This window comes from Astatotilapia calliptera, chromosome 1 (assembly GCF_900246225.1).
Source record: "Astatotilapia calliptera chromosome 1, fAstCal1.2, whole genome shotgun sequence".
Lineage (NCBI taxonomy): Eukaryota > Metazoa > Chordata > Actinopteri > Cichliformes > Cichlidae > Astatotilapia > Astatotilapia calliptera.
In genome coordinates, this window is record NC_039302.1 from 10,589,746 (window position 1) to 10,616,386 (window position 26,641).

Genomic DNA, 26,641 nt, shown 5'->3' on the forward strand with positions numbered 1-26,641 from the left:
AAATAATAATAAACATAGACTGTAAATTGAAGATGGGTATGAAATGTCACGCTCTAGGTTGTCTCAACGTTAACATCATGGCTGTCCCTGATCCCATAGCATTTAAAAAATCATTACCTCTGTTAAAATGACACAACATTATCTCATATTTCATGATTTTTCCTAAAATTAGCTTATTAATTAAATAGTGAATTGTGGTGTTTGTGCACGATAAAAAGGAAAAACAAATCAGAGATCGAGTCAGAGATTTGATGTTGCGAGCACAGGGGCAGAGACGGGAGGGTGTCACTGAATGCATGGAGAACTGTCTGACTGTTCTGAGCAGCAGAGGAACCGTAGCTGAACTTAGCAGGCAATCCAAAGTGTGGAGATTTCATCTGAGTAAATAAAGACTGAAATCCAAAGCAGAACAACCAAACTGGTCAGGTTTCAGGCCTGGGCAGAGCTGAGGAGGTGATGCTGCACACTGAGGCGGAGCAGTGTGAACCTGAAGCTGTGGCTGCAGGTCCGGTGATCTCAGGAAGATATGGACGAGATGAGAAACTTTGACTTACAGTGATGAATTGTAATTTTAATTACAGTAATTAATGTATTTAAAATATGTTTCCTACGTTTTTGTCGCCAGTGAAGTCAATTTTAAAATATAGTTTTTATGCAGCTTTATTTTAGCTCAACTTTATTTTCACTTTCCATAAAGTTCTTTTTATGTAATAATTATGATTAATAAACAAGTAAAGGTTCAAGGTTCTTTATTTGTCACATGCATAGTTATACAAGTATAACACACAGTGAAATGTAGCCTGACACGCTCCTCGACATGTGCAAAAATTGGGGGGGGGGGGGGGGGGGGGGGTGTAGAGGAAGAACATTATATATATATATATATATATATATATATATATATATATATATATATATATATATATATATATATATATATATATATATATACCGGTCCCCTCCAACTACCGACCAATAACCTGCCTCAGTACTACATGGAAGCTCCTGTCAGGCATCATATCGGCTAAGATGAACAGGCACATGGGTCAATACATGAGCGGGACACAGAAAGGAATTGGCAAGAATACCAGAGGTGCAAAACACCAGCTACTGGTAGACAGAACAATCAGCCGAGACTGCAAGACCAGACTGACCAACCTGTGCACTGCCTGGATTGATTACAAGAAGGCCTATGACTCAATGCCCCACAGCTGGATACTGGAATGCCTAGAATTGTACAAGATCAATGGGACCCTAAGAGCCTTCATCAGGAACTCAATGGGGATGTGGCGTACAACACTAGAGGCCAACTCCAAGCCCATAGCACAAGTTACCATCAAGTGCGGGATCTACCAAGGAGATGCTCTGTCCCCACTGCTGTTCTGCATAGGCCTGAACCCCCTCAGTGAGATCATTAACAAGACTGGCTACGGATACCGACTACGGAACGGAGCAGTTGTCAGCCACCTCCTGTACATGGATGACATCAAGCTGTATGCCAAGAGTGAACGAGACATCGATTCACTGATCCACACTACCAGGCTATACAGCAATGACATTGGAATGTCGTTCGGACTGGAGAAGTGTAGTCGGATGGTAACAAAGAGAGGGAAGGTAGTCAGAACTGAGGGGATTGAACTACCAGAAGGCAACATTGCAGACATAGAGGACAGTTACAAGTACCTGGGGATCCCGCAGGCAAATGGGAACCATGAAGAGGCCGCTAGAAAGGCTGCAACCACCAAGTACCTGCAGAGGGTCAGGCAAGTCCTGAGGAGTCAGCTGAATGGTAAGAACAAGATCCGGGCCATCAACACATACGCCCTGCCCGTGATCAGGTACCCTGCTGGGGTAATAAGCTGGCCAAAGGAGGAGATAGAAGCCACTGACATAAAGACAAGAAAGCTCCTGACCATGCATGGAGGGTTTCACCCCAAGTCCAGCACCCTGAGGCTGTACGCTAAGCGGAAGGAAGGGGGCCGGGGACTGGTGAGTGTCAGCACCACAGTCCAGGATGAGACAACGAACATCCAAGAATACATTGGGAAGATGGCCCCAACTGACCGAGTGCTCAGTGAATACCTCAGGCAGCAGAAACCCAAGAAAGAGGAGGGAGACGAGGAACCATCATGGAAGGACAGAGCCCTGCACGGTATGTACCACCGGCAGATAGAGGAGGTGGCTGATATCCAGAAATCCTACCAGTGGCTGGACAAAGCTGGACTGAAAGACAGCACAGAGGCACTAATCATGGCAGCACAAGAACAAGCTCTGAGTACAAGATCCATAGAGGCTGGGGTCTATCACACCAGGCAAGACCCCAGGTGCAGGCTGTGTAAAGATGCCCCAGAGACTATCCAGCACATAACAGCAGGGTGCAAGATGCTAGCAGGCAAGGCATACATGGAACGCCATAACCAAGTGGCCGGCATAGTGTACAGGAACATCTGTGCCGAGTATAACCTAGAAGTCCCGAGGTCAAAATGGGAGATGCCCCCAAGGGTGGTGGAGAATGACCGAGCTAAGATCCTGTGGGACTTCCAGATACAGACGGACAAAATGGTGGTGGCTAACCAACCGGACATAGTGGTGGTAGACAAACAGAAGAAGACGGCCGTAGTGATCGATGTAGCGGTTCCGAATGACAGCAATATCAGGAAGAAGGAACACGAGAAGCTGGAGAAATACCAAGGGCTCAGAGAAGAGCTCGAGAGGATGTGGAGGGTGAAGGTAACGGTGGTCCCCGTGGTAATCGGAGCACTAGGTGCGGTGACTCCCAAGCTAGGCGAGTGGCTCCAGCAGATCCCGGGAACAACATCGGAGATCTCTGTCCAGAAGAGCGCAGTCCTGGGAACAGCTAAGATACTGCGCAGGACCCTCAAGCTCCCAGGCCTCTGGTAGAGGACCCGAGCTTGAAGGATAAACCGCCCGCAGGGGCGTGCTGGGTGTTTTTATATATATTAACGCCATAACCGCATTAACGCAGAAAATCTCCGTTAGCGAGTTAACACGGATTGCCCTGTGCGTGGGGCTGCATGGCGCTAATGCGTCGACGTGTTAATGTGGTTATGGTGTTAAGATCATTTTAACGAGATTGATGCTGACAGCACTAATAATAATAGCATGCCATATAATTCTTCATAATATTGTATTAAAATTCTTAAAAATGCACTGCATTAGCAATAGGTAAAACTCATACTTCCTGAGATGAAGCCTAGCGGTAAGCTAGTAGCTACAGCTACACGTCATGGCACCCACTAGCCATGCTACTAATAATGCAAACTATAGGGCTTAATATTTAAATTCTAAGAAGAAGAAGAAGAAGAAACACTGTAGAATTTTTATAAAAGGGAAATTGTGGACAGTCTCTGTGGAGACCTGACACGAGCTCACAGTAGTTATGCCCGTCTTCTGCATACAGTCTATAGTTGCTGCTAATTTTGTTTTGTTTTGTTTGTTTTTAGCCACAGATGATTAGATGATCTGTCTGGGGACCTTTAATGCATCTAGCATTAATCTCCATCTGCCTCTTTTATCACTTTTCTGTTGTCTGCTTATATAGACATAGACAAGGCGCTTGGGCATTTTAATACAGGAGTCTCCCTTTTGGAGAGGACCTCAAGAAATTAAAATCTTTGGCACTTTTCCTTTGGCATCATTTTGTAGCCTGGGAGGTTACTGCTAGGTTGTAAATCTTTATAAACAAAGGTGTTCACAGTAAAGCAAACTGTGAATTAGCATATTTTTTCCAAAAAAGCTGAACAATGTAATGAAACTCACAAACAGACCAAGTTGGTGCTTCGAATTTCAGATTTTTTTATGGTTACATTAATAGATTTTTACATATTACAGAACATTTTTTTTTTCAAACTGCTTAAATTGCTTTTTATATTTGTGCTGTTTTATTATCAGCTTGTCAAGCCACGAGGACATTTGCTACAACACGCATCCAGGTAATACACGGTGTCACAAAACATAATTTGGCGAGCATTTTTTTTTTAACAGCGTGTACAAGTTTTGACAAACTCTGCGTGTAGTTTATTGTACGGTGAATTATTTATGATCAATTTAGCTCCAGAGGAGAACATTCATCACAATCTTGACGTTTCTGCTATTATGCTGATTTGTAGGCCTATCCTCTCATATCCTCCGATACATGTACGTACAAACGAAGTTTCATGGGGTTGCTAAGGCCAGCGAGTGCAAAATACAACCTGAATGCTCTAAAGCATTCATTGTGTGCAATGTGTGATAATTAAATTAGACTATAAACTGATGTTATTAAAAAGCGTGACACATTTAATTTATTAATTTTTTTTATTGTTTTTGACCTGCGTCCAAGTATCAGACCATCAAACAAAAATATTGCAAAGCAGGCTACTGTTTTATTGCACTCAATGAATTCCTTGTCAGAGTCTGGCACCTGCTTTGCCCACAGTACAGCTTAGCTGCCAGTAATTTGGTTGGTTGATGGTAGCAGCAGGTGTAGCCCCGAGCTATTAGATGAGGTTCAAATTTCAGCCACGCCGTGTTTCAGAGCAATAGAAGGCTTGATAAAGAGGTTTCTTCATATCTAGTAAAAAATAAAACAAAACGAAAGCAAAATCGGGAATTTCCAGGACTTATAAAAAGAAATGTATTCGGTACGTCTGTGGGTTAGTCCAACGTCACATTTTGTGGCCTTATTTTGAAATGTGCGCTTTGAAATATGAGAAAACATCCACTGCGCGGCAGCTCCCTGGACAAAAATACCATGCTGATGTCAGAGGTGAGAGGGAAACAAGCATGAGTACTTCGAGATGATTGGAAGTTAACAGTAACTTAAATAACCACTTGTTACAACTAATGTACGCAGCAGACCATCTCTGACGCCCAACATGTCGAACCTCGAAGCAGATGGGCTACAGCAGCAGAAGACCACACCTGCTGCAACTCCCATTAGCCAAGAACAAGAAACTGAGGCTACAGTTCAGTCAGAATTTAGTGAAAGCAACATAAAAGCATAGATTCATCCTGCCTTGTATCCACAGTTCAGGCTACGTGTGTTGTAATGGTGTGGGGGATATGTTCTTAGCACACTCTGGGCCCCCTGGTACCAAATGAGCACCGTTTAAATACCACAGTCTATCTGAGCAGTGTTGTTGACCACGTCCATCCTTTTTGAGACCCATCTTCTGCTGGATAACGCTCCATGTCACAAAGCTCAGATCATCTCAAACTGGTTTCATGAACATCACAGTAAGTCAGCTGGACTCAATTGACCTCCAAGTCACCTGATCTCAATCCAACAGATGCCGTCACGTTTACATGAAATGTTTCCAGCAACTTGTTGAATCCGTTTCAAACAAGCTGGCAGGGAAATCGGGGGGGGGGGGGTCATCTCTGATGGGACTCTAATGCTCAAGAACACAGAGTTATGTTTCTCTTTAGAAGACAAGGACACCTTTCTTAGCTGTAAATAAAACTTTTTGGCATAAACCAAAGCGAAGTCACTACCATGATACGTGTTTTTGTGTGTGTAACAGTGTCTGAGACAGATGTATGTCCCCGCAACATGAGCATTACAAGCACACAAACAAACCGACACACCCACGCAGGGTCAAATGCAGCAGGAATTCTCGACGGCCTTTTAAGGCCACGGCGGGAGACGTTAACGCTGCCTCGCCGGTGACATCTTTATGCTCGAAGATGATTCTTATTAGGAAAAGAAATCGCAGCGATCGTGGTCTAAGTGAAAAATTAGCGCCATAAACCTCGAGCCGTCCGTAGTGTGTGGCTCGGTTTAGTCAAAACAGGACTGGACTACACCCACGGCTCTGCCAAACACACTGAGAGCTCTGATTCTGTTTACACAGCGGAGGCTGAATGCTCAAGGAAACACACTCAACATCGCGTGTAATTGCTTTGTAAGTGATTCTCTCGCTTGACTTCAAAGACGAGAAGAGCCGCAGTTCAAGGGTCAGAGGCTCGACTGCTGCCCAAATGCTCCCAATTTCCTGTTTCGTCTAGTGGCGTGAGCCCAAAGGGAGCCACAATGTGATGGCCACCTTCTGCTCAAGGCGAGGAGTCAAGAAGCTCCATTTGTGTCTGCTCATCCTTCTGTTAATCTCATGATTGTTGAGCTCGTGCTTTTTTCCTTTCCTCTCCGAGTTTATGATGGGTTTAAGCCTTTTAAAGGTTATACCATACAAAGTTACACAAGAAGCCTATGGAATGCAGCTTTAACTCCCTTATTTCATCTTGTCAGGATAAACCCTGTTTTACTGCCACGGTAAACAACATCCTCGCTCTCCCACTCTTTCCCCCCCCTTCCATCTTAAATCAGCAGCTGCGATAGGGATGTTCACATGCAGCACTGTGCTTTTTTCCATACTGTTGTACTTTACAGTAAAAAGCGAGACGACTTCATGTTATAGAGAAAAGGGGAAAGTTTGAGCCTGCAGAAAAAGACGTTTTCCTGTCTGTCTCAGGTTTCTCGCTGAACTCGCTGCACGGTTAGAACGAACATCAAATTTCGGTACATCTTATTATAGAAAGCACAACAGTCAGAAAACACAAAGTACACATGCAAGCCCCTTTGGGGGGGGGGGGGGGGGGGGGGTATGTTCGTGTGAGTGGCCCCGGCACTAAATTACACTGCAACATGCTCCCTCTCAAAGCCCACATCTGGGATTGGCCTTGACAACTGGATGCTGTGCTGCTCTAATTTTGGTTACTTTTGTTTATAACCCTATAATAGAGACAGTACAGGACCACAGGGCTGGGATGAAGGAGGACAGGACACAGGCAAAGTAAAAGCAGTTATTTTTAAAAAGCCTGTGGGGACACTGACTTTTTAGGAAAAGCATGAAGTTATATAAAATAAATAAAGCTGGTTAAATTCATTTTTGGGGGGTTTGTTTTGTTTGTAGATGCTTTTTCTCTTCTGTTTCCTTATAAAAGGATTCACACCATCACAGCAGTTCCCCGTCAAACCCGACGACTGCAGGTCGTAGCTTGTTGCGTTGGGTAAGCATGAACAGAACAACAATGCCAATCTGTAATTACACTGGAAGCAGATCAGGGCTTTGCCAGCCTACTTGCGCTCTTTGGAGTTTCAACATAATCACTAAATTCTCTTTACTAGCAACGGTTAGATGGTGCAGAGCAGGCTTTTAAACCAACAGCATCTCATTTCTCAATTGCTGCTGACTCGGGTCACATTTTTTCAGTCTTCTGCCGTCCAGCTTTGGTGACAGTGTGGAAACTGTAAGCTCAGTTACCTGTTCTTAGGACAGTGTGATCTTCTGCTGCTGTAGCCTGTGTGCATCCAGGTTCAGTGTTCACTGTTCGGAGGTGCTCTTCTGCATACCTTGGTTTTAATGAGTGGCTATCTGAGTTCAGCTCAGCTCAAAGCCGTCTGGTCGTTCTCCTCTGACCTCCAACATCAAGGCATTTTCACCCAGAGAACTGCTGCTTACTGGATACTTTCTCTTTTTCCAAACATTCCCTATAAACTCCACAGATGGTTGTGTGGGAAAACTCTAGTAGATAAAATCATCCCTGTTGCCCGTTCTGATGTTTGATTTGAACTTCAGGAGGTCCTCTTGACCACATGTTGAGCTGTTGCCACGTGATTGGCTGATGAGATATATTCATTTACAAGCAGTTGAACCCAATTAACCTAATGAATTCGCTGGTGAGTGGATGTGAGTTGAGAACAAGCTTAAAAACTGTATCATAGTTCGTTTGAAATAAATGGATGTCATGTGGATAATAGTACTGTTAGTTGTTTTATATAAGAGTTTCTGTAAACCATTTTCCTCCTCTGGCATTTCACAAAATGAATTCGTGAATTTAATAATCCTTATTATAACCGACCATTACAATTACTCATGTTTCTCTTTGTCTAAACTAGGCCATGAATATTTGATTGCAAATGACCGTGTCCTATGTGGATCATCTGGCTTCAGCTTTTGCCAAACATGACATTTTTCTTCTTCTTGGATTGATTTTAAAATCCGACATTTCTCTGAGAGTTACATTTTAAACCCATGAAACACCTGTCAGGTTTATTTACACCAAAACCAAATTTTAGTCTCGTAAGGAAACTGATAATCATCTCTCAATCCTTTAGTCGCGTTTAAGCCAAACATTACGTCTGCAAATAAATAAAATTTTAAACTCGAGACACTGAAGGAAGATTTCTTTTGTTTATTGCAAAATTGTTTCAATTTTCTTATTAAAACTCACTGGCATTCAGTTGATTTGACGACAGCAATAACTCATAAACGTCTCTTGATTCTCCGATGAATGCTCACAGTTTTTGAAAAATAAAACAAACCGTGCACCACAATAAAAGCGGCACTGACAGATTCAAAGAAATTTGGACTCATCTTGCTGTGGAACTGAAATCTGACTCACTGTAACTCAAACCTGCATGGGACAGCGCAGCAGCATTGTGCAACAGCAAAACCCCTAATCTCTGCCTGGGGACAAATTACATTTGGGCTGTAATATTATCTAAATAAGGAATAATTTGTTTCATAACTTCGGGAGAAAACTCAATCACAGGAGAGCAGAAAGAAAGCAAACACGGAAAACGAGATTCCACAAGATCAGATCTGGATTGAGTTTAATTTAATAACTAAATTTCTTCCTGAATAACTTATGAATTCCTCGCCATCTTCTAGATTAGATTCTGCGTATAAAAATACTGCTTCGCCTGCTCTGCAGCATCAGAATCGTCTCATCTGCCTGCGCTCTTGTCTTCTCTGCTTCTTCTCGTTCACCTCCTCCGGCGCCGACGGGCTTTCTGCCATAAACCAGGGGCCCAGGAAGTTTACCCACAGCAAGTAGAGGGCACGGGCCGGGGCCTGGCACACACACACAGGACAAACTTAAATTATGACGTGTGTGGAAAACAAAATGAAAAGAAGTCGGGACTACAAAAGCTCTTACCAGCAGCCAGAGATACCAGAAGTAAGAGGAGATGGTGCTGAGCACTTGCACTATGGCTGTGAGCAGGATCACGTCCTTCAGGTGTCTAAAACCAGAATTAATCATCACTGAAAAAGAACATGTGACCACAGCAAAGGACACAGAGCTCTCATCAGGCCGCCTGGACCTTTGCACACGTGCCACGGTTCAGGTGGTTTCCAGCAAATGTTTCACCTCGGGCTCCTCGAGGCGTTACAGTAAAGCCACATTCACAGTCTCATCTTGGAGTCTCGACATGGAGTACAACCACATGAATGTCTTTTGGGGTTTTTTAAAGTACAAGCGTGTTACTGGCAACACTCCTGACCTCAGGCGCCACCTTCAGGCCTGCACACTGGACTCTTCCTATGTTTTCATCCGCAATGAGGTTCCTCCTCACAAAAAAGTCAGGTCGGGCAGACACAGAGGTTGATGATTTGTGATGGACAATTTAGAGGTCCATCACCACTAGAGATTCTCTATTGATGTCTGGAGAACACGGCGTTGTACGGGACAGCAGCCAAATCTAAATCTGGTGAAGCCTTTGCTTGAAATTGAACTACTTTTATAAAGCGCTCAAAAAGATGAAGGAGCACTTTTTAAATCAGACTATAGCATCAAGTCAGTTAAAGTTGTGGGATATTGATCTGGTCAGGATGTTAATCGGTTTCAGCTGCTTTGGTCTTTATGAAATTATCAACAGGTGCACTAGAGGGGCGATGATGAGCCTCCTTTCATTTGTTGAGCAGTATATTAATTGTGTCATTTTTTTTTTTTCAAAGACAAAAAATGCTGTGAGAGCTCATGCATGTTGTTAAGTGGAAAAACACCAAAAACTCTGTTTAGTTTCCACAATGCACAAGTAGGACAGATATACCACCGCACTTCAACAAAAGCTGGAAATGCCTCACACACCTCACTGGACGGTGTGAGACATCTTGGAGGGACGACTTACTCTGCCATTCCCTGCTCCATGTTTAGGTCTATCCCTCCGTCCAGGAGACTTCCGTCGTCAGCAAACGCCGGCTTGGCCATGGCTGCCATGGAGCGGTAACTCCCGACGTACACCGCCAACGCGAACACGAGCAGCAACTGCCAGAGGAGTCGTAGAAGAGTTTTAAAGCCAGAAACATTCAATCCTATTTGCGGACATTCACAGTTTAAATTATGGTCTTTAAATAAACTCACCCATGTCCAAAATGTGGACGAACTGTAGAAAACCAAGAAATTTACAGCGGCGTATATCGCCTGCAGAGGAGCACAAGAGACCTGCGATCACTATTTCAAACAAATTATGAATTACATTTTTTAAAATAAAAAATGCACCTAAATCAATATATAAACACCCAAATCCTACAGTCAGGACTTAAACTGATATTAGATCTGAGTGTCCCAAATAGTCAAAGCCTCAGAAAATGAAGTGTGAACACACTTTGATCCCCTACGAATCAATTTCTCACCCTGGAGACCCTGTAAAGGCCTGAAAACATGACTGAAAACATCCAAAAACAACACAGGGCCTCTTACATTCGCTCCGAGGATGACTCTCGTGTAGAACTTCAGAGTGGCTTCATTCTCCTCGTAGATCTGCTTCTTTCCCTTCGTGCCAACTTTACCTTTGGGCTGATGGGCAAAACACAGAGGGCAATGACAGCGTTACCATACGTATCCAAGCATTTTAATTAAGGCAGGCGCAAAAGCTTTCAGATGCTTCTTTCTTACTGTATGGTGTTTGGCTGGATCTATCAGCTTCTACCATAAATATCTGAAATAGAAGAACTCAACTCATCTAAAGCACCAATGTGTGTACGTCTTCAGAGTTATTAGATCTACAACTAGGTAGGGAACAATGTCTTAAAATGAGCAGGTAATCTTAGCGAAGATGTCACCTCTGGACTCGAGCTTCTCTCCAGTGATGATAAAGCACCACAAGACAGTAACACAGTGGTTGTTCCACTGGCCCCACTTACATTTGGACATAAAGCATATGGACTAGGGCTGTGCGATATGACCAAAATCTCATATCCCAATATAAAACATCTATCGTCCCAATAACGAAAAAATGTAATATTTTCTGTAAATTCTGTGACTCTCGGGTAGGTGAATTGTCTCCAGCTAGGCGTCGCTTACCTGGAGTAGAGTGTTTTAACCGATGCATGAAACTACACATTTTTAGACATTTTAGACACTTTTAGACAGGTTGTAACGTTCGCCGTTTTCTTTGTATTTATTACACGGCGTGCTGCAGGGAAAAGCCTGTTCTAACGTTTGAGTCTAAGGTTTATTTTTTAGCACCTGACGACTCTTTTTTTGCTTCTCATCCGTCAATACTCTGCATACTTTTTCACGTGATTCCGTTTATTTTGAAAGGTCTCAACAGGATCTTGAGCTTTATTGTGAAAGGTTTATGTGGAAATAAACAAGCGGACATGCGATGGTTTTACCGTCGTTGTTGCTAACAACAACGCATAAAAACAGGCGCTTGTCCATCCGTAGTGTTGCTATATAAAATATCAGAGAAAGAGAAAACTTTAAGAAATTAATATAGCCACTACAGTGACCATCAAAATAATGAAAAGATATTGCCGTAAACAGTTTATTTTGCGACACCACGAAATAAACGATAGCGTAAAATGAAACGATAGACGTTTTTATATCGTCATCCGATATATATCGTTATATGAACAGTCCAAATTTTGGACTACACTTCATTTTCCCCAAAATTAATGTAAACACTTTAAAGCACATTTTTCACGCTTTTCCAACCAGCCAGAGGCCAGCCAAGTATTGTGAGTTTTCGAACACCTCTGGTTAAGAAATAGCATTAAAAAAAAACGCCGTTTAATTATTCAAAAAGGGCGCCTTTACTCCTCGCAAAGGGGCGATAGAAAACAGTTCAGTGCCTTTGCAATCCCCAAAATGCGCTGTTATGATGTCGGGGCAGCATGGGTATGTGCAACTTGTTTTTTTGCGGATGCCATGATGCTGACCCTACCACGATGCCGCCCTGGGCAACTCCCCATGTCGCCCATATCTAAGACCGCTACTGGTTGTACGATTTACAAATGCATGAGCATACACTCAGAACGTTAATTCACTTCTTCAGTCCATTAAATACGACGTTACTATGATATAAAAACAAAAACAAAATTAGGTTAAAAAAGTGCGTCCTACAGAAGGAACACAGATTAAAGCTTCCACTCACATGAAACCTTTTCATTATGTTTTCAACTGATGATATCTGACATGATGCACAATAACTAAATATCAGTGTAGGGGTACAGTATCAGTAATGAATGAAGTGTGAAGGTTTTAGCAGATAAATGTAAACGTCTTTGTCAAGATCAATTTTGTCTTCAATGTAAAATATGATTTTAATGCACATTTTTATGTGATTACATTAAAAGTTTGCCTTTGCTCTGTTTATTGTTCCCTCTGCAAAAATACAGGCCCGAATCAAAAGATGTTTAAATACCTTCTTCTTCTTCATCTGCCTCCATCTCACCCTATCCCTAGCATCCCCCTTTATCACACCAACACTCTGTGCGTCCTCCTTCACTACATCCATGAACCTTCTCTGTGCTCCTGCTCTTTTCCTCCTGCCCGGCAGCTCCATCTTCAGCATCCTTTATTAAATATATCCTCTATACATGTCCGAACCATCTCAGCCTTGCTTCTCTAACTTTGTCTCCGAACTGCTCGACCTGTGCTGTAACTCTGATGTACTCATTTCTAATCTTGCCCATCCTGGTCACTCCCAATGAAACTCTTAGCATCTCCATCTCAGACACCTCTACCTCCTGCTATTCTTCAGCCACAGATCATCCCTGACACTCATCTCCACCTGCTCTACTCTCTTCTTCACCTCTCTCCGTTGTCTTGTATGACTGACTCCAGGTATTTAAACTCATCTACCTTTAGTATCTGTCTGATGCAGGGCAGTGCGTCAGCAAGAAGGTCCTGCGTTCAAACCTTTTGGCTGGCTGGTGCCTGTCTGTATGAAACGCTTCTCCCATACTGCCGATACCAATTCTTTTAACCTGTACAGGCAGCTTATGTAGGGGAGAGCGGTGTGTCATGATTTATGACATGAATCATCATCAATTTGCATATTCTGAACACATTTTAATGACCACCAAATCACTGTGATTTTTACTTAGTAAAATGAGTTAACACAACAAAACACACCTTTCAGCTTTTCATGTATTTTGGGGACCTGGAGTGTAAATGTGCCTGTCTTTAAAGCACTTTGGGCTTCAGGGACAGGGCAGCTTCTGTGGTATCAATGTGGCCATAAGGTGTAAATAAAATAAAACAGACATGGGACTCAAAACGAAAAGGTTCAGACATTTTTTCATAGTGTATATTTGAGGTATTTCTCTTTAATTTCCCCCCATAATTATGATAATAATTTAACACAGCTGAACTGAATCGGATAGAAACAAAGTATCCGCGCTAGTGTCCAATACCAGCGTCGGTATCGACACTCCCGATACATGGATCGATCCCTTCCACCAGTACTGCATAGCAGCACGCGTGAACGAAGCCGGGGTGGGAGAGATCAAACGTGAGAAAGTGACAGAAATTAGATTCTTGTGTTGAGTTTGTTTTCACGCCATCGCAGAACAAACCGCAGGCTTCTGATGCTCTCTGCAGCTGAGTCGGTGCATCAGCTGCGGTACAGCATTGAGGAAATGTGGAAGTGAACTACTCAGCTCTGCCGCATGTGTGTGTGCCTCACCGCCATTCGCTCTCCGGACCGGTGCTGCTGCTGCTCTCCTCCGCTGCCGTCTTCTTGGACATCGACCTCCGAGCCGCCGCTGCCGCTCTGCTCGTTACTGCATTAAACCCGTCCAGACTCTTGAAACACATCAGCACTCACGGCTTGTGTGGGGAATAGCAACATATCCGGCGCACGATTATGGCATCATCAGCTCCATTTCCGTCTCCCGCGTCTTTGCGTAATCGTTGTGTAGTTTTTTTCTGTTTGTGTTTTTTCAGGAGTGCGCAGCAGCTGCTCCAGTAAACTACTGCCATCTTTACCTCAGCTTAACAGTTAGTTCAGATTTTGGGCCCAGACAATGGCTGGCGACAACGAGGACACCGCCCTGAAAGAAGCCAGGAGACGCGAGCGTCAGGTAACTTTGGAGAATACTGACTCGGACATCGGGTTTTGCGGCTGGCTGCTGGTCGGCCTCTCCCTCCTCCTCGTGCTGCTCACCTTGCCCTTATCTATCTGGATGTGCATCAAGATCGTGAAGGAGTACGAGAGGGCCATTATCTTCCGCCTGGGGCGCATTTTGCGTGGTGGAGCCAAAGGACCGGGTTTGTTCTTCATCGTGCCGTGCACCGACAGCTTCATTAACGTGGACATGCGCACCATCACCTTCGACATCCCACCTCAAGAGGTTCTGACCAAAGACTCGGTGACAGTGAGCGTTGATGGCGTGGTCTACTATCGCGTCCAGAATGCCACCCTGGCTGTGGCCAACATCACTAACGCGGATGCAGCCACGCGCCTGCTGGCCCAGACCACCCTGAGGAACGTGCTGGGCACCAAGAACCTGGCCGAGATCCTGTCCGACCGCGAGGAGATCGCGCACAGCATGCAGTCGTCACTGGATGACGCCACGGATGACTGGGGAATCAAGGTGGAGAGGGTGGAGATCAAAGATGTGAAGCTGCCCCTCCAGCTCCAGAGAGCCATGGCGGCTGAGGCAGAGGCGAGTCGCGAGGCCAGAGCCAAGGTGATCGCCGCCGAGGGGGAGATGAACGCGTCGCGGGCGCTCAAGGAGGCCTCCCTGGTGATCGCAGAGTCTCCGTCCGCCCTGCAGCTGCGCTACCTGCAGACCCTCAACACCATCGCTGCCGAGAAGAACTCCACCATCATTTTCCCGCTGCCGCTGGAGATGATGCAGGGCCTCATCAAACACTGAGGAGGCTAAAATCCACACACTAACACAGCACGGATCACCTGACATATTACACAGTCCCTCCCTCTGTTAGGCATTCCTCTGTAACCATCAGGTAACCGAGTGGGCTTATTTTCAAGGTTTCCTATTAATAAGCCACGAATTAGTAATTATTGGTGTGGCACAGCTGATAGAAAGTTATTATATATAACACTGCTGGGGTGGGTTTTATTGTGAATTTCCACTTGTGGTGTTTTGCAGTGAACCATGGCAAACACACCTACAGCAGCCCGATTTACTGCTGTAGAAGCCTTGAGGCAAAGCCTAAGCCAAACCCCTTTTTTACATAGCAGGGATTGAAACCCATAATTAATTATATTAGGGCATTTTACAAGATATGTCATAGATTAAAAAATAAATAAACTGGGATGAACACAAATAGAGTCATTATATTAAAAAAAAAGCAGTCATAAATGACTCCAGTCTGTCATTTACATAGCTCTGTGGCTGTGGAATTAAACCACTAGTGCTAAGATGATGCTTGGTGAGTTGCTCCCTGTGGTTTATAATACACTGCATTGAGACGGTGGCATTTTTATTTCCTTCTTTCATCTGAACCTAGCCTGCTGTGTTTAACCAGCAGCAGCACTCACACATAGATCAGGAAATAATAACTATATTTTCTTTTAGCAAAGCAAGTTTGCTCACTTCACTTTGCTGTTTAGCTGACCAGCCTCAGCTCTCCATCAGCTCTTGTCCATTCAGCATGCTCGCTCAGTCAGTCCAGAGCCGGAGGTGCCAGACGCCCAGCAAAATCTCCAGCGGCTGGCTCGGCGTGCCTGCCAATAGCTGACCGCTGACTGAATTCGGAAATTGTGTATGAGCCTTAAACCAAATCAGCGAGAGTGCAGTTTAACTCTTATCTTGTTACATTTTGGTTACAAATGTAGAAATTGTGAGTTTAAGTGCCTGATAGATATGTGGTCTACAGCTGCACACACACACACACACACCCTGGTCTATATATTTCTCAGCACTGGTACAGCTGCCAGCATCTCAGTGCTGCAGTTATTTAAAGTGTTTTCATTATATAAGTATTCTGACTGTACTGTCTGTTACTATTGCCAAAACCTTACTGAATGTGTTTTAGACTAATTTTAAGTGTAAAACTCAGACTAACCTTAGACCTGACATCATCGTTGTTACCTTTACCTTTAGTCTCTCCCGCTCGTTGGATGTGATTGTGAGGATGAAGGACAAAAAGCTGACATGTTTGTGTGAAATGTTGAATTTGGGCTTCAAACCTTGAATGCCGTGAATATTGTTAATGTAATGTATTCCACTTCGCTCCACTGACCATGAAGAAGCAGGGAGTCGTGTTTGAATAAGCTGGTCAGAAAGCGAGGATCAGTCAGAGTTACCAAGTAATTGTACAGAAACATACACACACACCTTTTCTCTAGTTGCCACTATACTACTACATTATAAGCTGAAACAAGTCGATGGTTGCTGAACTTGTGTGTTTACTCTAAACTCTCTAATGATCCACAGCATGTAACGGGTGGACAAGCGGTTCAAACACCCACAGATTCATCTGACACAGTCAGAAGATGGGCCTGAGCAGCCACACCTCAGTACATGGCTGTCAGTTGTTTCTTTTATCTTGTTCATCCCGTCAACCTGTGTGGCTTCATTGTCTGCTTAGGTGAAGCAGAGGCTGTAAATCTTACAACCAAAGGCCTTAATGTACTGACATGTATTCATTTTACAGTCCAGTATCACTCTATGCACTTCTATACAAAGTTATCTAAAGAAGTTACTTTACCTATTTTTTTTTTTTTAAATGATATTTTATCACTTGCGCTCAAAAGCCAAATACTAGCCTTTGTATTAATCTGTATTAATCTGTAGTATATCTGCAGTTTGCATGTGTTTCCCTCTTTTTAGCATTTCAAGAACAGAGTTTCTAAATGTAGCTTGCATTGTTTAGTCTGTCTGTGATCAAGCAGTGTTTTATATATAGAGCCCTGTGAAGTTTATTATAGTTTTGCTGTTGCCTCACGAAGGGCTCGGTTTTGTGGGACAAACGGGTTTAAGTTACCTGTCACTACAGGATACAAAGGCTGTGACATTATACTACAGTAACTTTTATCTCTTTTTTTGCTGTTACAGTGAAAGAGGAGTATCAGATGCTGTGGAGCTTATGTTAAGTCAAAACATGTGTGTTGAAGTTGGATTCAGGATTATTGTTGGTTTTTGCTTTGCTGACAAACGTATATGATTTTGTCTTGAGATATGTATATGACAGATAAAGGTGACAAATAAAGATCTGACTGAAAAGCAAGTCTCATCAGCTGTCTTCAAACACAGGGTACTAAACTGGATAACTTATGAACAACTGTATAAATTAGCTTTAATTTAAATGATCATCGGGACAAAAACTTTTTTTGATTGTTTTTTTTTTTTTATTAAAAAAACATCACATTCTCTCAACAGCCACTTTATTACATACATTTCAGCAGCACTGGGTTGGACCCTCTTACTTTCAGAGCCTCTTTAATTCTTCATGGCACAGATTCAACAAGGTGCTGATTTCTCTGGGATTTTGGTTCATGTTGATGTGATGGTGTCACACAGATTGGTTCATCCATTGCAGCAGAAATAGACTCCTGAGATCAGACTCGTTTCCACTCTCCTGTTGTTCAGTTAGTGAGTCCATATGAATTACAGCCTTGGTTTCCTGTGGCACTCTGTGCGGTCTTCTGCTGCTGTAGCACATCTGCTTCAAGGTTCGACATGTTGTGTGTCCACAGATGCTCTTCTGCATACCTTGGCTATAACTAGTGGCTGCATTTTTGTCCGGAGAACTGCTGCTCATTGGATATTTTCTCTTTTTCAGGCCATTCTTTGTCAATCCCATTAGATCAGCAGTTTCTGAAATACTCTGACCAGCACCAATAGTCATGCCAGGTTCACTCTTTTTTCATCATACTGATACGCAGTTTGAATTTCAGCAAGTTGTTTTTACCGAGTTGCTGCCCTATGTTTTGGTGATTAGATATTACATTAATGAGCAGTTGAACAGATATTATACCAATAAAGTGGCAAGTGAGTGTCAAATTAGCTAAAAAAAACAAAAAAAAACAACAACCACAAAACAAAAAACACAACTAGTTGGATGAACTTTCCCCAAAATGTTTTATTTTTCTCTTTGGAAGTTATTCTTCCACCAGCCTAGCTGTTCCTGAATTCTCCAACTAATTTGGATTCTTAGAGTGCCAAACCTCCTTCCTGTAGTTGAAAGTGAGTTGCGAACCATGGACACGGGGTTCCATCTGCTGGCCATTTCTAGAAGTCACACTAAATAAATAAATAAATGAATAAATACATTTAAAGCAGAAACGATGTTTAGAATAGTTTTGCTATTCAAGTATTGTATTTGTTTTTTATGGGGTAAGGATATAATTTCTTTTATAGGGTAATATGATTTTTTTTCCTCTAGAATTTAATGTCATGGTTTAAAATGCCACAGTGCTGTCAGGGTCTCCTGCATGGGGTGGGAGATGTTGTCCAACAGAAATGACAGCTTAGCCACCATTCTCCTGTCACTCAGCACCTCCACTCTGTCCAGAGAGCATCCTAGAACAGAGCTGGCCCTCCGGATCACCCTGTTCAGTCTCTTCCTGTCCCCAACAGAGATGCTGCTGCCTCAGCGGACCACACTGTAAAAGATGGCTGAGGCCACCACAGAGTCATAAAAGGTCTTCAGGAGTGGGCCCTTCACTCCAAAAGACCTGAGCCTCCACAGCAGGTACAGCCTGCATCTGAATTATGAGTCCGGCCAGTTTATTGTTCAACAACAAGGTACCTGTAGCTATCCACAGCCTCAATGTCCATACCTTGGATGTTCAGTGGTTGCAGTGGAGGATGTTTGTGCCTGCAGAAGTCTACCACCAGCTCCTTGGTTTTTCTAGTGTTGATCTGGAGGTAGTTCTGCTGGCACCAGTCCACAGAGTCTTGGGTCAGTTCTTTGTACTCCCTGTCATCCCCATCAGTGATGAGGCCGAATACTGCAGAGTCATCAGAGAACTTCTGAAGGAAGCACTGGGAGTTGTGGGAGAAATCTGCAGTGTAGATGGTGAAGAGTAACGGAGCCAAAAACATTCCCTGTGGGGCCCCTGTACTGGAGACAACCCTGTGTGACACACAGCTCTGAGTTCTCATGTACTGTGGTCGGTCGGTGAGGTAGACCCAGTATCCATGACGTGAGGTGATGGTCCACTGTGTACTCCAGCTCTCCTTCAGAACTGTGGGAAGAATGGTGTTGAAGGCGCTGGAGAAATCAAAGAACATGATTCTCACAATGCTCCCAGCAGTCTCCAGCTGAGAGACGGAACGATGTGGAAGGTGAGTGACAGCATCATCCACTCCAATGCCAGGTTGGTAGGCAAACTGAAGTGGGTCCAGTGATGAGCTCACCAGAGGCCGAAGCTGAGCTAGGACCAGCCGCTCCAGGGTCTGCATCAGGTGGGATGTCAGAGCCTTCGGACGTAGAGTCTTTGGCACTGGTACAACACAGAAGGGTTTTCCAGAGCTGTGGAACTCTCCCCAGCCTCAGGTTTAGGTTGAAGATATGCTCCATCACCCCACACAGTTGGTCTGTTTCTCCCTAACGTTTAGCAGTTAGCACCACAACCACAGTTTAAAATTTTAACAAGAAATAGCTTTGATCTATTAAAAGTAATAGAAAAAAAATTCAACCACAGTGATTATACGATATTTAAAGTGGGATTTTGTATATATAGTTTTCCGCATAGGTTTTATTATTAAGCAGGACTTGGATTTATTATTATTATTATTATTATTATTATTATAACTACAACAACAATAATAATGTTGTTGTTGTTGTTGTTAGTGGTAGCAGTAGAGGTTGAGATTGTGGTAGCAGCATTAAAATCATTATTAGAGAAGCATTGTTACTATAAAACAGTAAAGAGTAAAAATTCGCTTTTTTCCTCATTTGTTTTTAGCCACGCCACTTTTGTCCCTTCACGGTCCTCGTAGCCTGCTCTTGTCTAAATAACAACCCTGCGGCAGCGGCGGCTCGTCTGTCAGATTCTTTAGTTGGAACTTGCTGGAGTCGTCGTCTTGCGCCGATGTTAACCTAATATTTGTACCTCAGTCCTGAACTGACACTACACGATGGAGTATCTGTTCCAGGTGAAAATCGGCGCTCTGATCGGGTTGTTGCTCCTAACTCTTCTTTTTGGATTTATCCCCGCTCGGATCAAATGGTTCAGAGAGACAAATGGGACAGGTTGGTACACACTAATATGAAAAAGGAATGGCATAAGCAGCTGCTAATAGCAGCAGTATCTGTATTTGAGAGGATAAAATATGTGACTGCTATAATCTGATTTTCAAATACCGAGATCTCACCAATCTCAGCTCAAAAGGCGGAAAGGGGGAACAAATTATTAATATTACTTGTTCTCTGTTAGTTGTGTCTCGATGTCACCAATGCCGAGCTAAACGGGAGAAGTTGCTCATTCCTGTAAGGTATTCCTGCCTCTTTTGGGATTTGCTGCCATTTACAGATAAAGGCGGAAACCTTAATTTGCAAGAAATGTAAACGAAGTTTAGTGTAGCTTCAGAAAAGCCCAGTTACAGGAGCTCAATGGTTTCACCGTTGTAGCTTCCAGTGGATCACATGATCACATATCACCTCGCTGAAATGTTTTAAGTGCTGCAGTTGATTTTTTTTTAGCCCGGTCCTGGAAACTGAACATGCGCAGCACAAGTGTTGAAAAACAGGGTGGGTCTCACACGTGGAGGGCAAGATAATGCTGTAGATATTTTAATGTCTACATTTTGACGGTTTATTATTTCTAATATCACAGCAGTCATTTATGTCAGTCTAAAGGGTTAATCTGTCCAATCAAGTGAACCATCCTCTGACCTCTGGCTTCAGTCACCTGATAGCTGTGAAGGTTAAAACTCTGATGTCACATTTCTAGAACACAAAAGTGAAAATATGAATTTGAAAAAAATGTGTTATAGAGGTGAGTTAAGTTCGGCTTTCTTACAAGGAAGTGAAAGCATCAATTCTGGCTTATTGCTGCTGGAGTCCTCTTTTGAGTCATCATTGCTCATGAGCGTGTCACATGATGTTCCAACAATTCAAAGGGTGGAGGGAAATCCCGTGATTTATAGTTGGACATGTACCATTAATCTTTCAGATTTAGGTTTAGGTTCTACTGAACGATCAGATGAAGCTGAAGGCTAGTAGTGATTTAACAAGAGCCCGGCCCCTCCTGTGTTCAAAAATGATGACATCATTGTCAGTGTTCTTTATTTGTAAACAGTATGTTTTAGTGACAGGTCATAGTTTATTAGATTCCCAGCAATACATTTTGCATACTAGTCAGTAGCATGGGCTTTTTATCTGTTATGTTCTAATAAAAGAAATCAACATATAAGCTAGTACAGCTAGGGGAGTAATACAGACTGCCATCTGGCCAGGCCTCTGTTGTGAAAGAAATTTGATCTCCATTGGGTTTCCTGGTTATAGAAGGCTAAATAAACCAATAAAAAAGCCATTATATAGGACAAGGTTTTACTGCTGTGTTTAAGTTTGTGCTGAAACATAAAGCATGTTTTGTCTTCCTCTTTGCAGATATTCATCGCATGGTTCTCAGTTTGATCAGCTGCTTTGCTGGTGGGGTTTTCCTGGCAGCATGTCTGCTCGACATCATTCCGGATTATCTGTCAGACATTGGCACAGTGCTGGATGCTCGGGAGGTGGAGGTATCTCGGAATAATGATTTAGACGAACTCATAAAGGAAACAATATAATATAAGATAATATATCATATATTTACAATGCATTGATCTGTATTCCAAATTAATGTTATTTTTTTGCATGAACAACCTCAGATTTTCAGATTGTCACCTGTTCAAAGTATTTGTGGTCCAAAATTCAAACATATTTGCTCCACAGTCATGTGAAACCGCAAGATTGAAAGGCTGTTTGTTATAGCTCAAAATACTATTACTCCTATTAATGCTGATATTTTCTATTTCATCTATTTTCATCTTCTACAGTAGATATCCTGTCTACTATTTCCTTCCTGTGTTAAACATCTATTCACTAATTCTTGATTTTACCACATTGACCACATTAACTGTTGAATCTCTGTATCTGGTCTTAAAAAGACCCCCTTTCCCCTTCCAGAGTTCATCATAGCTGCCGGCTTCTTCATGGTCCTCATACTGGAGAAGATTGTCCAGAGCTTCCGGGAGATGAGAGGGGCTCGTGAGGAGAGTGCTCCCCTTTTGCATGACCATGGGCACGGCCACGGGCTAGCCACAGCCCGTGATCTGGAGAGCAGCGGCCACCACGTTCATGTAGACTTACAGGCTCACTCCTCCTTTCGTTCCTTCATGCTCTTCCTGTCTCTCTCACTCCATTCAGTTTTTGAGGGTCTTGCTATTGGCCTGCAAAGCACTGACTCGAAGGTAAGACAGACCAAATCACCTGACGGTAACTGTGATCGCGTTTTGTTTTTTTTTTCTTAATCCACACAAACTTTTAAAGGCTCGTAATCGCACCTCTCTCTTGCTACGTGTCAAACCCGTGTCAGCATTTATTTGGGAAATTAATGCTCAGGTGAAGTTGAAGTCATGTTTGCAGAGCAAGTTTCAGTTCAGAGCTTCAGAAAACTTTGGCAGCAAAATGAGTCGGATTTATTTCTACTGATCGAATGACAGCACAAGCAGCTTTAGCAGAATTTCAGTCAGCATCTTTCATTCACATGAAAATTTGATGTGTGTGTTCAGCTGTACTTTACAACTGAGAACAATATATACAATACATAAAATGTAACTGTACTGTACAAAAGTCTTGAATAAACCCCAGTTTCCTTATATGTTGCTCTGGTCTAGAGCAATAGCTCTCCAAGCTTTCTAACACTTTTTCTGTTTCTTTGGACACTGGCTGCTTTTTCACCCATTTTCGGTCCACTCCCTGTACCTGACCATTTTCAGTACAATGTTTATTTTTTGTTAAGCCACTTAACACTGACATATGAATAGGGATGAGTATCGTTTAGGTTTTATCCGATACCGGTGCCAAATCGTTACTTTTGAAACGGTGCCGGTGCTCAAACGGTGCTCAAACCGGTGCTTAAAGAATGGAGAACACAAAATTGGTCCAAAAACCTCTCATGTTCAGCTGTTTTTTGTAAAAAGATAACAATGTTAGCCTTTTCTGCAGCTATGGGGCATATATGGTATCACTCTTGGCTGGAAGCAGTGCTTAAACAATGGAAAAAACACAAACTTTGTCCAAAAACCTCTCACGTTTAACTGTTTTCCACTTTTTCTTTGGTCATTTTAGCCTTTTTGGCCAGGGTGAAGGGAGTATCTGCCATCAAACAAGAGGACAGCCGCATGTAGCTATGATGATGTTTGCTAGTTCACCTTACATGCATTAATGTAATAACGTGGTTAGCCTACTCAACGTAAATTACACACGAACAACATTAAGCTACTCACACAGAGAAGAACGGCTGCTGCTGCCATCATCATCCGTCATCATTTCTGCTACACTGGCAGGGCTAGGGGCCAGGACTCTATTCTTCGTGTTTTTGGGGGATGATGCATAACAGGCAACCCACCCGCAGTAGATGTGCTCGGTGTGAGGTCTCGCAGCAAGCTATCATACGGCGCATTTCTTGGCTTTTTAAAAAAAACGCTATGCGTCGCCAGGTGTTTCATCGGATTTGAGGTGTCACCTCCTTTGACAGTATCACAGTATCAGCTTAAAGCACTTGTTGCAGGCTGCTGAGTTTGCATATTCTGCTGTGAAGTACAGCCAGACTTTTGACCGCTTCGCCTTGGACATTTTTAATCTGTAGCTCTGCTCTAACAGAACGTATGTACCTGGCCCCGCCTACTATCCTCGGAAACGTAAAATGATTGGCTAGAAGTGTATCACAGCTCAGGAAAAAAAAGCACCGAAATAAAGCACCGAAATGTGCGCTGCTTTTCAGTCTGGTTACTACCGTTTATGTCAGAACCGGTGCCATCATGGCACCGGACACCGGTACCCATCCCTACATATGAATCATTCAAGCATAAACTTATCAAAGAACCTATTTTAATTGTATCTTTAGGCACTTTGTTACCAGCAGTCTGTTGTATAAACGTGTGATTTGTTGCCAAAGATAACACAGTTTGACATTATATTGTTTTTTTCACCACCAAGGTGATTTCCAAAGAGCATTTCTCAGCAGGCTGTCTCCTTTATGCTTAAAAAAACCAACAACAAAACACACAACCAAAAGAGTAACGTTGGTTATACCACATATTGATGTTCTAGCTCCTTACAATTATATAAATACGTTGTATTTGTATGTATGTTTGGACGTTTCAGTAAGTCCCCAGGATCGCTTAAGACTTTTGCACACTACTCTACAAATATTGCTAGGGATGGGAATTGATTAGAATATATCGATTCGGTTCCTCATTGATTCTCGCTGGGTTGTTATTGGCTCCATTTTCAGAGTCACCGCCATTGCTAAGCTGCAAAAAGCAAATTACATTCACACAAATTTATTGCATGCTGTGGGTCAAATGTTTGTGCATGTTTGTTGAGGTATTCCCCCTCTTTCCTGTGATCAGTGTTGGAGTCGTGACTCACAGTCATTATTACACATACTACACAGAACACTTTTATTAAAAGTAATGGACTGCATTACTCAATTACTCCCAGGAAAAAATAATTTGTTGTACCACTCACTAAATGAATTCCATATTAAAATAGCTGAAACACTTATCGGAGCCCATTGCAGTAGCTGTCATAAATTTGTGTTTTATAAAACGGCTTCTTCTCTGGCAGCTGGTGAATTTGTTAGAACTAAACACATAATAATTAAAACATGTCACAGAATAGATTCCTTTTAATAATGACGGAATTCCTGCTACCATTAAACTTCTATAATTTAGCCCCAGCCTTAGTACAGCTAGTCATCTACATGCTGTTGTTTGTTTCATTGTAATTACAGCTTTATAACACAAAGTAAATCTAAATATACGCAAAATGTCTTTATTTTTTCCAGGTACTGGAGATCTGCATCGCTATTCTTGTTCATAAGAGCATCATCGTGTTCAGCCTGTCTGTGAAGCTGATCCAGAGCACAGTTCACCCACTGTGGGTTGCCGCTTACATCGTAGTGTTTGCCTTGATGTCTCCTTTAGGCATCGCCATCGGCATCGGTGTGATGGAGGCTCAGCTGACAGCCGGACCTCTGATCCAGGCCGTGCTGGAGGGGCTCGCTGCAGGCACGTTTGTTTACATCACTTTCCTGGAGATTCTCCCGCATGAGCTGAATTCCCCCGGGAATCAGCTCCTTAAGGTGATGTTCATCCTGTTCGGCTTCACCATCATGGCAGGTTTGACATTTTTGGGTTGAAACTGACATTTCGTTACTTTCGGCTGACATTTCCGTCAGGATATCCCTTGCATCTGTTGTACAGCTCCCACAGATTCACTTCACTTTGGTACACAGAGACAAACTTGAAGGAAGACGTAGCTTTGCTGCCACAGGGTCACACCTACTCCTGGAGTCGTTCATATCAAAGGAGCGTGACAACATTTGGCATTTTATTGATTTACGTTTTAACTTTTACAGTATTGCATATTGAAATACAGAGGACCAAGACATGAAGAATCAATGTCAACAAATGCTATAAAATACATCAAATAGTATTAAAAATAATTGTAGGCTAACTTGTTTCTAAAATGTGACACATCCTAATATTTCCGTTCTAATTTGCATCTGTATTTAACTTTGTGGTAATTCACCAATTTTTTTTATTTTAATGTACTTTTTCAAGAGTGCTTCCATATGGTTTCATATTTGTGTTTTATTTAACCCACCGCCCAACTAAATCATGTGTTGCCATTTATTTATTACATATTTTTAAGTGTTTTATGCGTTTGTGCTTAAACATGGATTTTCAAGGGAGAATTGGTACTGGGGGTTGTTGTGTAAGAGGGAAAATAAAACATAACAATAAATAAATATGAATATTTAAAAAATGAATGATTAGTTTATAATAAAACGGAAATATCACTGGTAAAAATTAAATTTAAAAAAAGATTATTAATACAAAGGTAAATAAATACAGATGCAAATTAAATTAAACCAGTCAAAAGTTTGTCCAAACCTGTGACTGGATTGTGTTTCTGTCGCATTTTATAAATGATATACATTTGTTTATATATCATTTATTTGTATATTGGTTTTTGATTTGGGCACTTTTGGCCCTCCATAAAGATGGACTACTGACTGCAGTGCTGCATTTGTTGAATTCATCGCTGATGTTATTTTGAAATGCATGCTGAACGTTGCCTCTGAACTTTCAGGATATGCACATCACCACTGCAACAAAGGGGCAGTCTATAAGTATGACCTCTTTTAATTCATTCAATCACTATGCCTGGTGCCTCCAGAGCTTTAATATTTATAAATCGCAAGGTCAGCGGAGAAGTTTGACAGTTACTTCTTTCCGAAATGCACTGATTGTTTCTTTACTTTTGTTTCACGCATGTTGTTCTTTACAGTTGGCTCAGTTGGGTATTTGGGGTTTGTAAACTGGTTTTTCACTGACCCGGTCTTGTTTACTAAATGTTGTTTTTCCAGTGATTTTAGTAAGTTCTTACATATTGTTCTTAATACTCTTATTTTACTTCTTATTACTGAAAA

General features: G+C 42.5%; 3 protein-coding genes across 3 annotated transcripts; 2 read left to right on the top strand and 1 right to left on the bottom strand.

Moving 5' to 3' along the window:
- Positions 1-8,178: 8,178 nt before the first annotated feature.
- Positions 8,179-13,883, bottom strand: tmem208 (transmembrane protein 208). Its single transcript, XM_026163298.1, has 6 exons — positions 13,700-13,883; positions 10,486-10,581; positions 10,147-10,206; positions 9,914-10,050; positions 8,941-9,025; positions 8,179-8,855 (listed from the first exon to the last, which is right to left on the bottom strand). The coding sequence occupies exons 1-6, from the start codon at positions 13,703-13,705 to the stop codon at positions 8,718-8,720; spliced, it is 522 nt and encodes a 173-aa protein (XP_026019083.1). The 5' UTR covers positions 13,706-13,883; the 3' UTR covers positions 8,179-8,717.
- Positions 13,884-14,027: 144 nt separating this feature from the next.
- On the top strand, positions 14,028-17,220 carry LOC113019532 (erythrocyte band 7 integral membrane protein-like). The gene has a single exon (XM_026163286.1). It carries the CDS (start codon positions 14,040-14,042, stop codon positions 14,892-14,894), a length of 855 nt encoding a protein of 284 aa, XP_026019071.1. The 5' UTR covers positions 14,028-14,039; the 3' UTR covers positions 14,895-17,220.
- Positions 17,221-19,935: 2,715 nt separating this feature from the next.
- Positions 19,936-25,963, top strand: slc39a1 (solute carrier family 39 member 1). Its single transcript, XM_026163314.1, has 4 exons — positions 19,936-20,187; positions 21,547-21,677; positions 22,086-22,388; positions 24,992-25,963. Exons 1-4 carry the CDS (start codon positions 20,073-20,075, stop codon positions 25,343-25,345), a joined length of 903 nt encoding a protein of 300 aa, XP_026019099.1. The 5' UTR covers positions 19,936-20,072; the 3' UTR covers positions 25,346-25,963.
- The last annotated feature ends 678 nt before the right edge of the window (positions 25,964-26,641 follow it).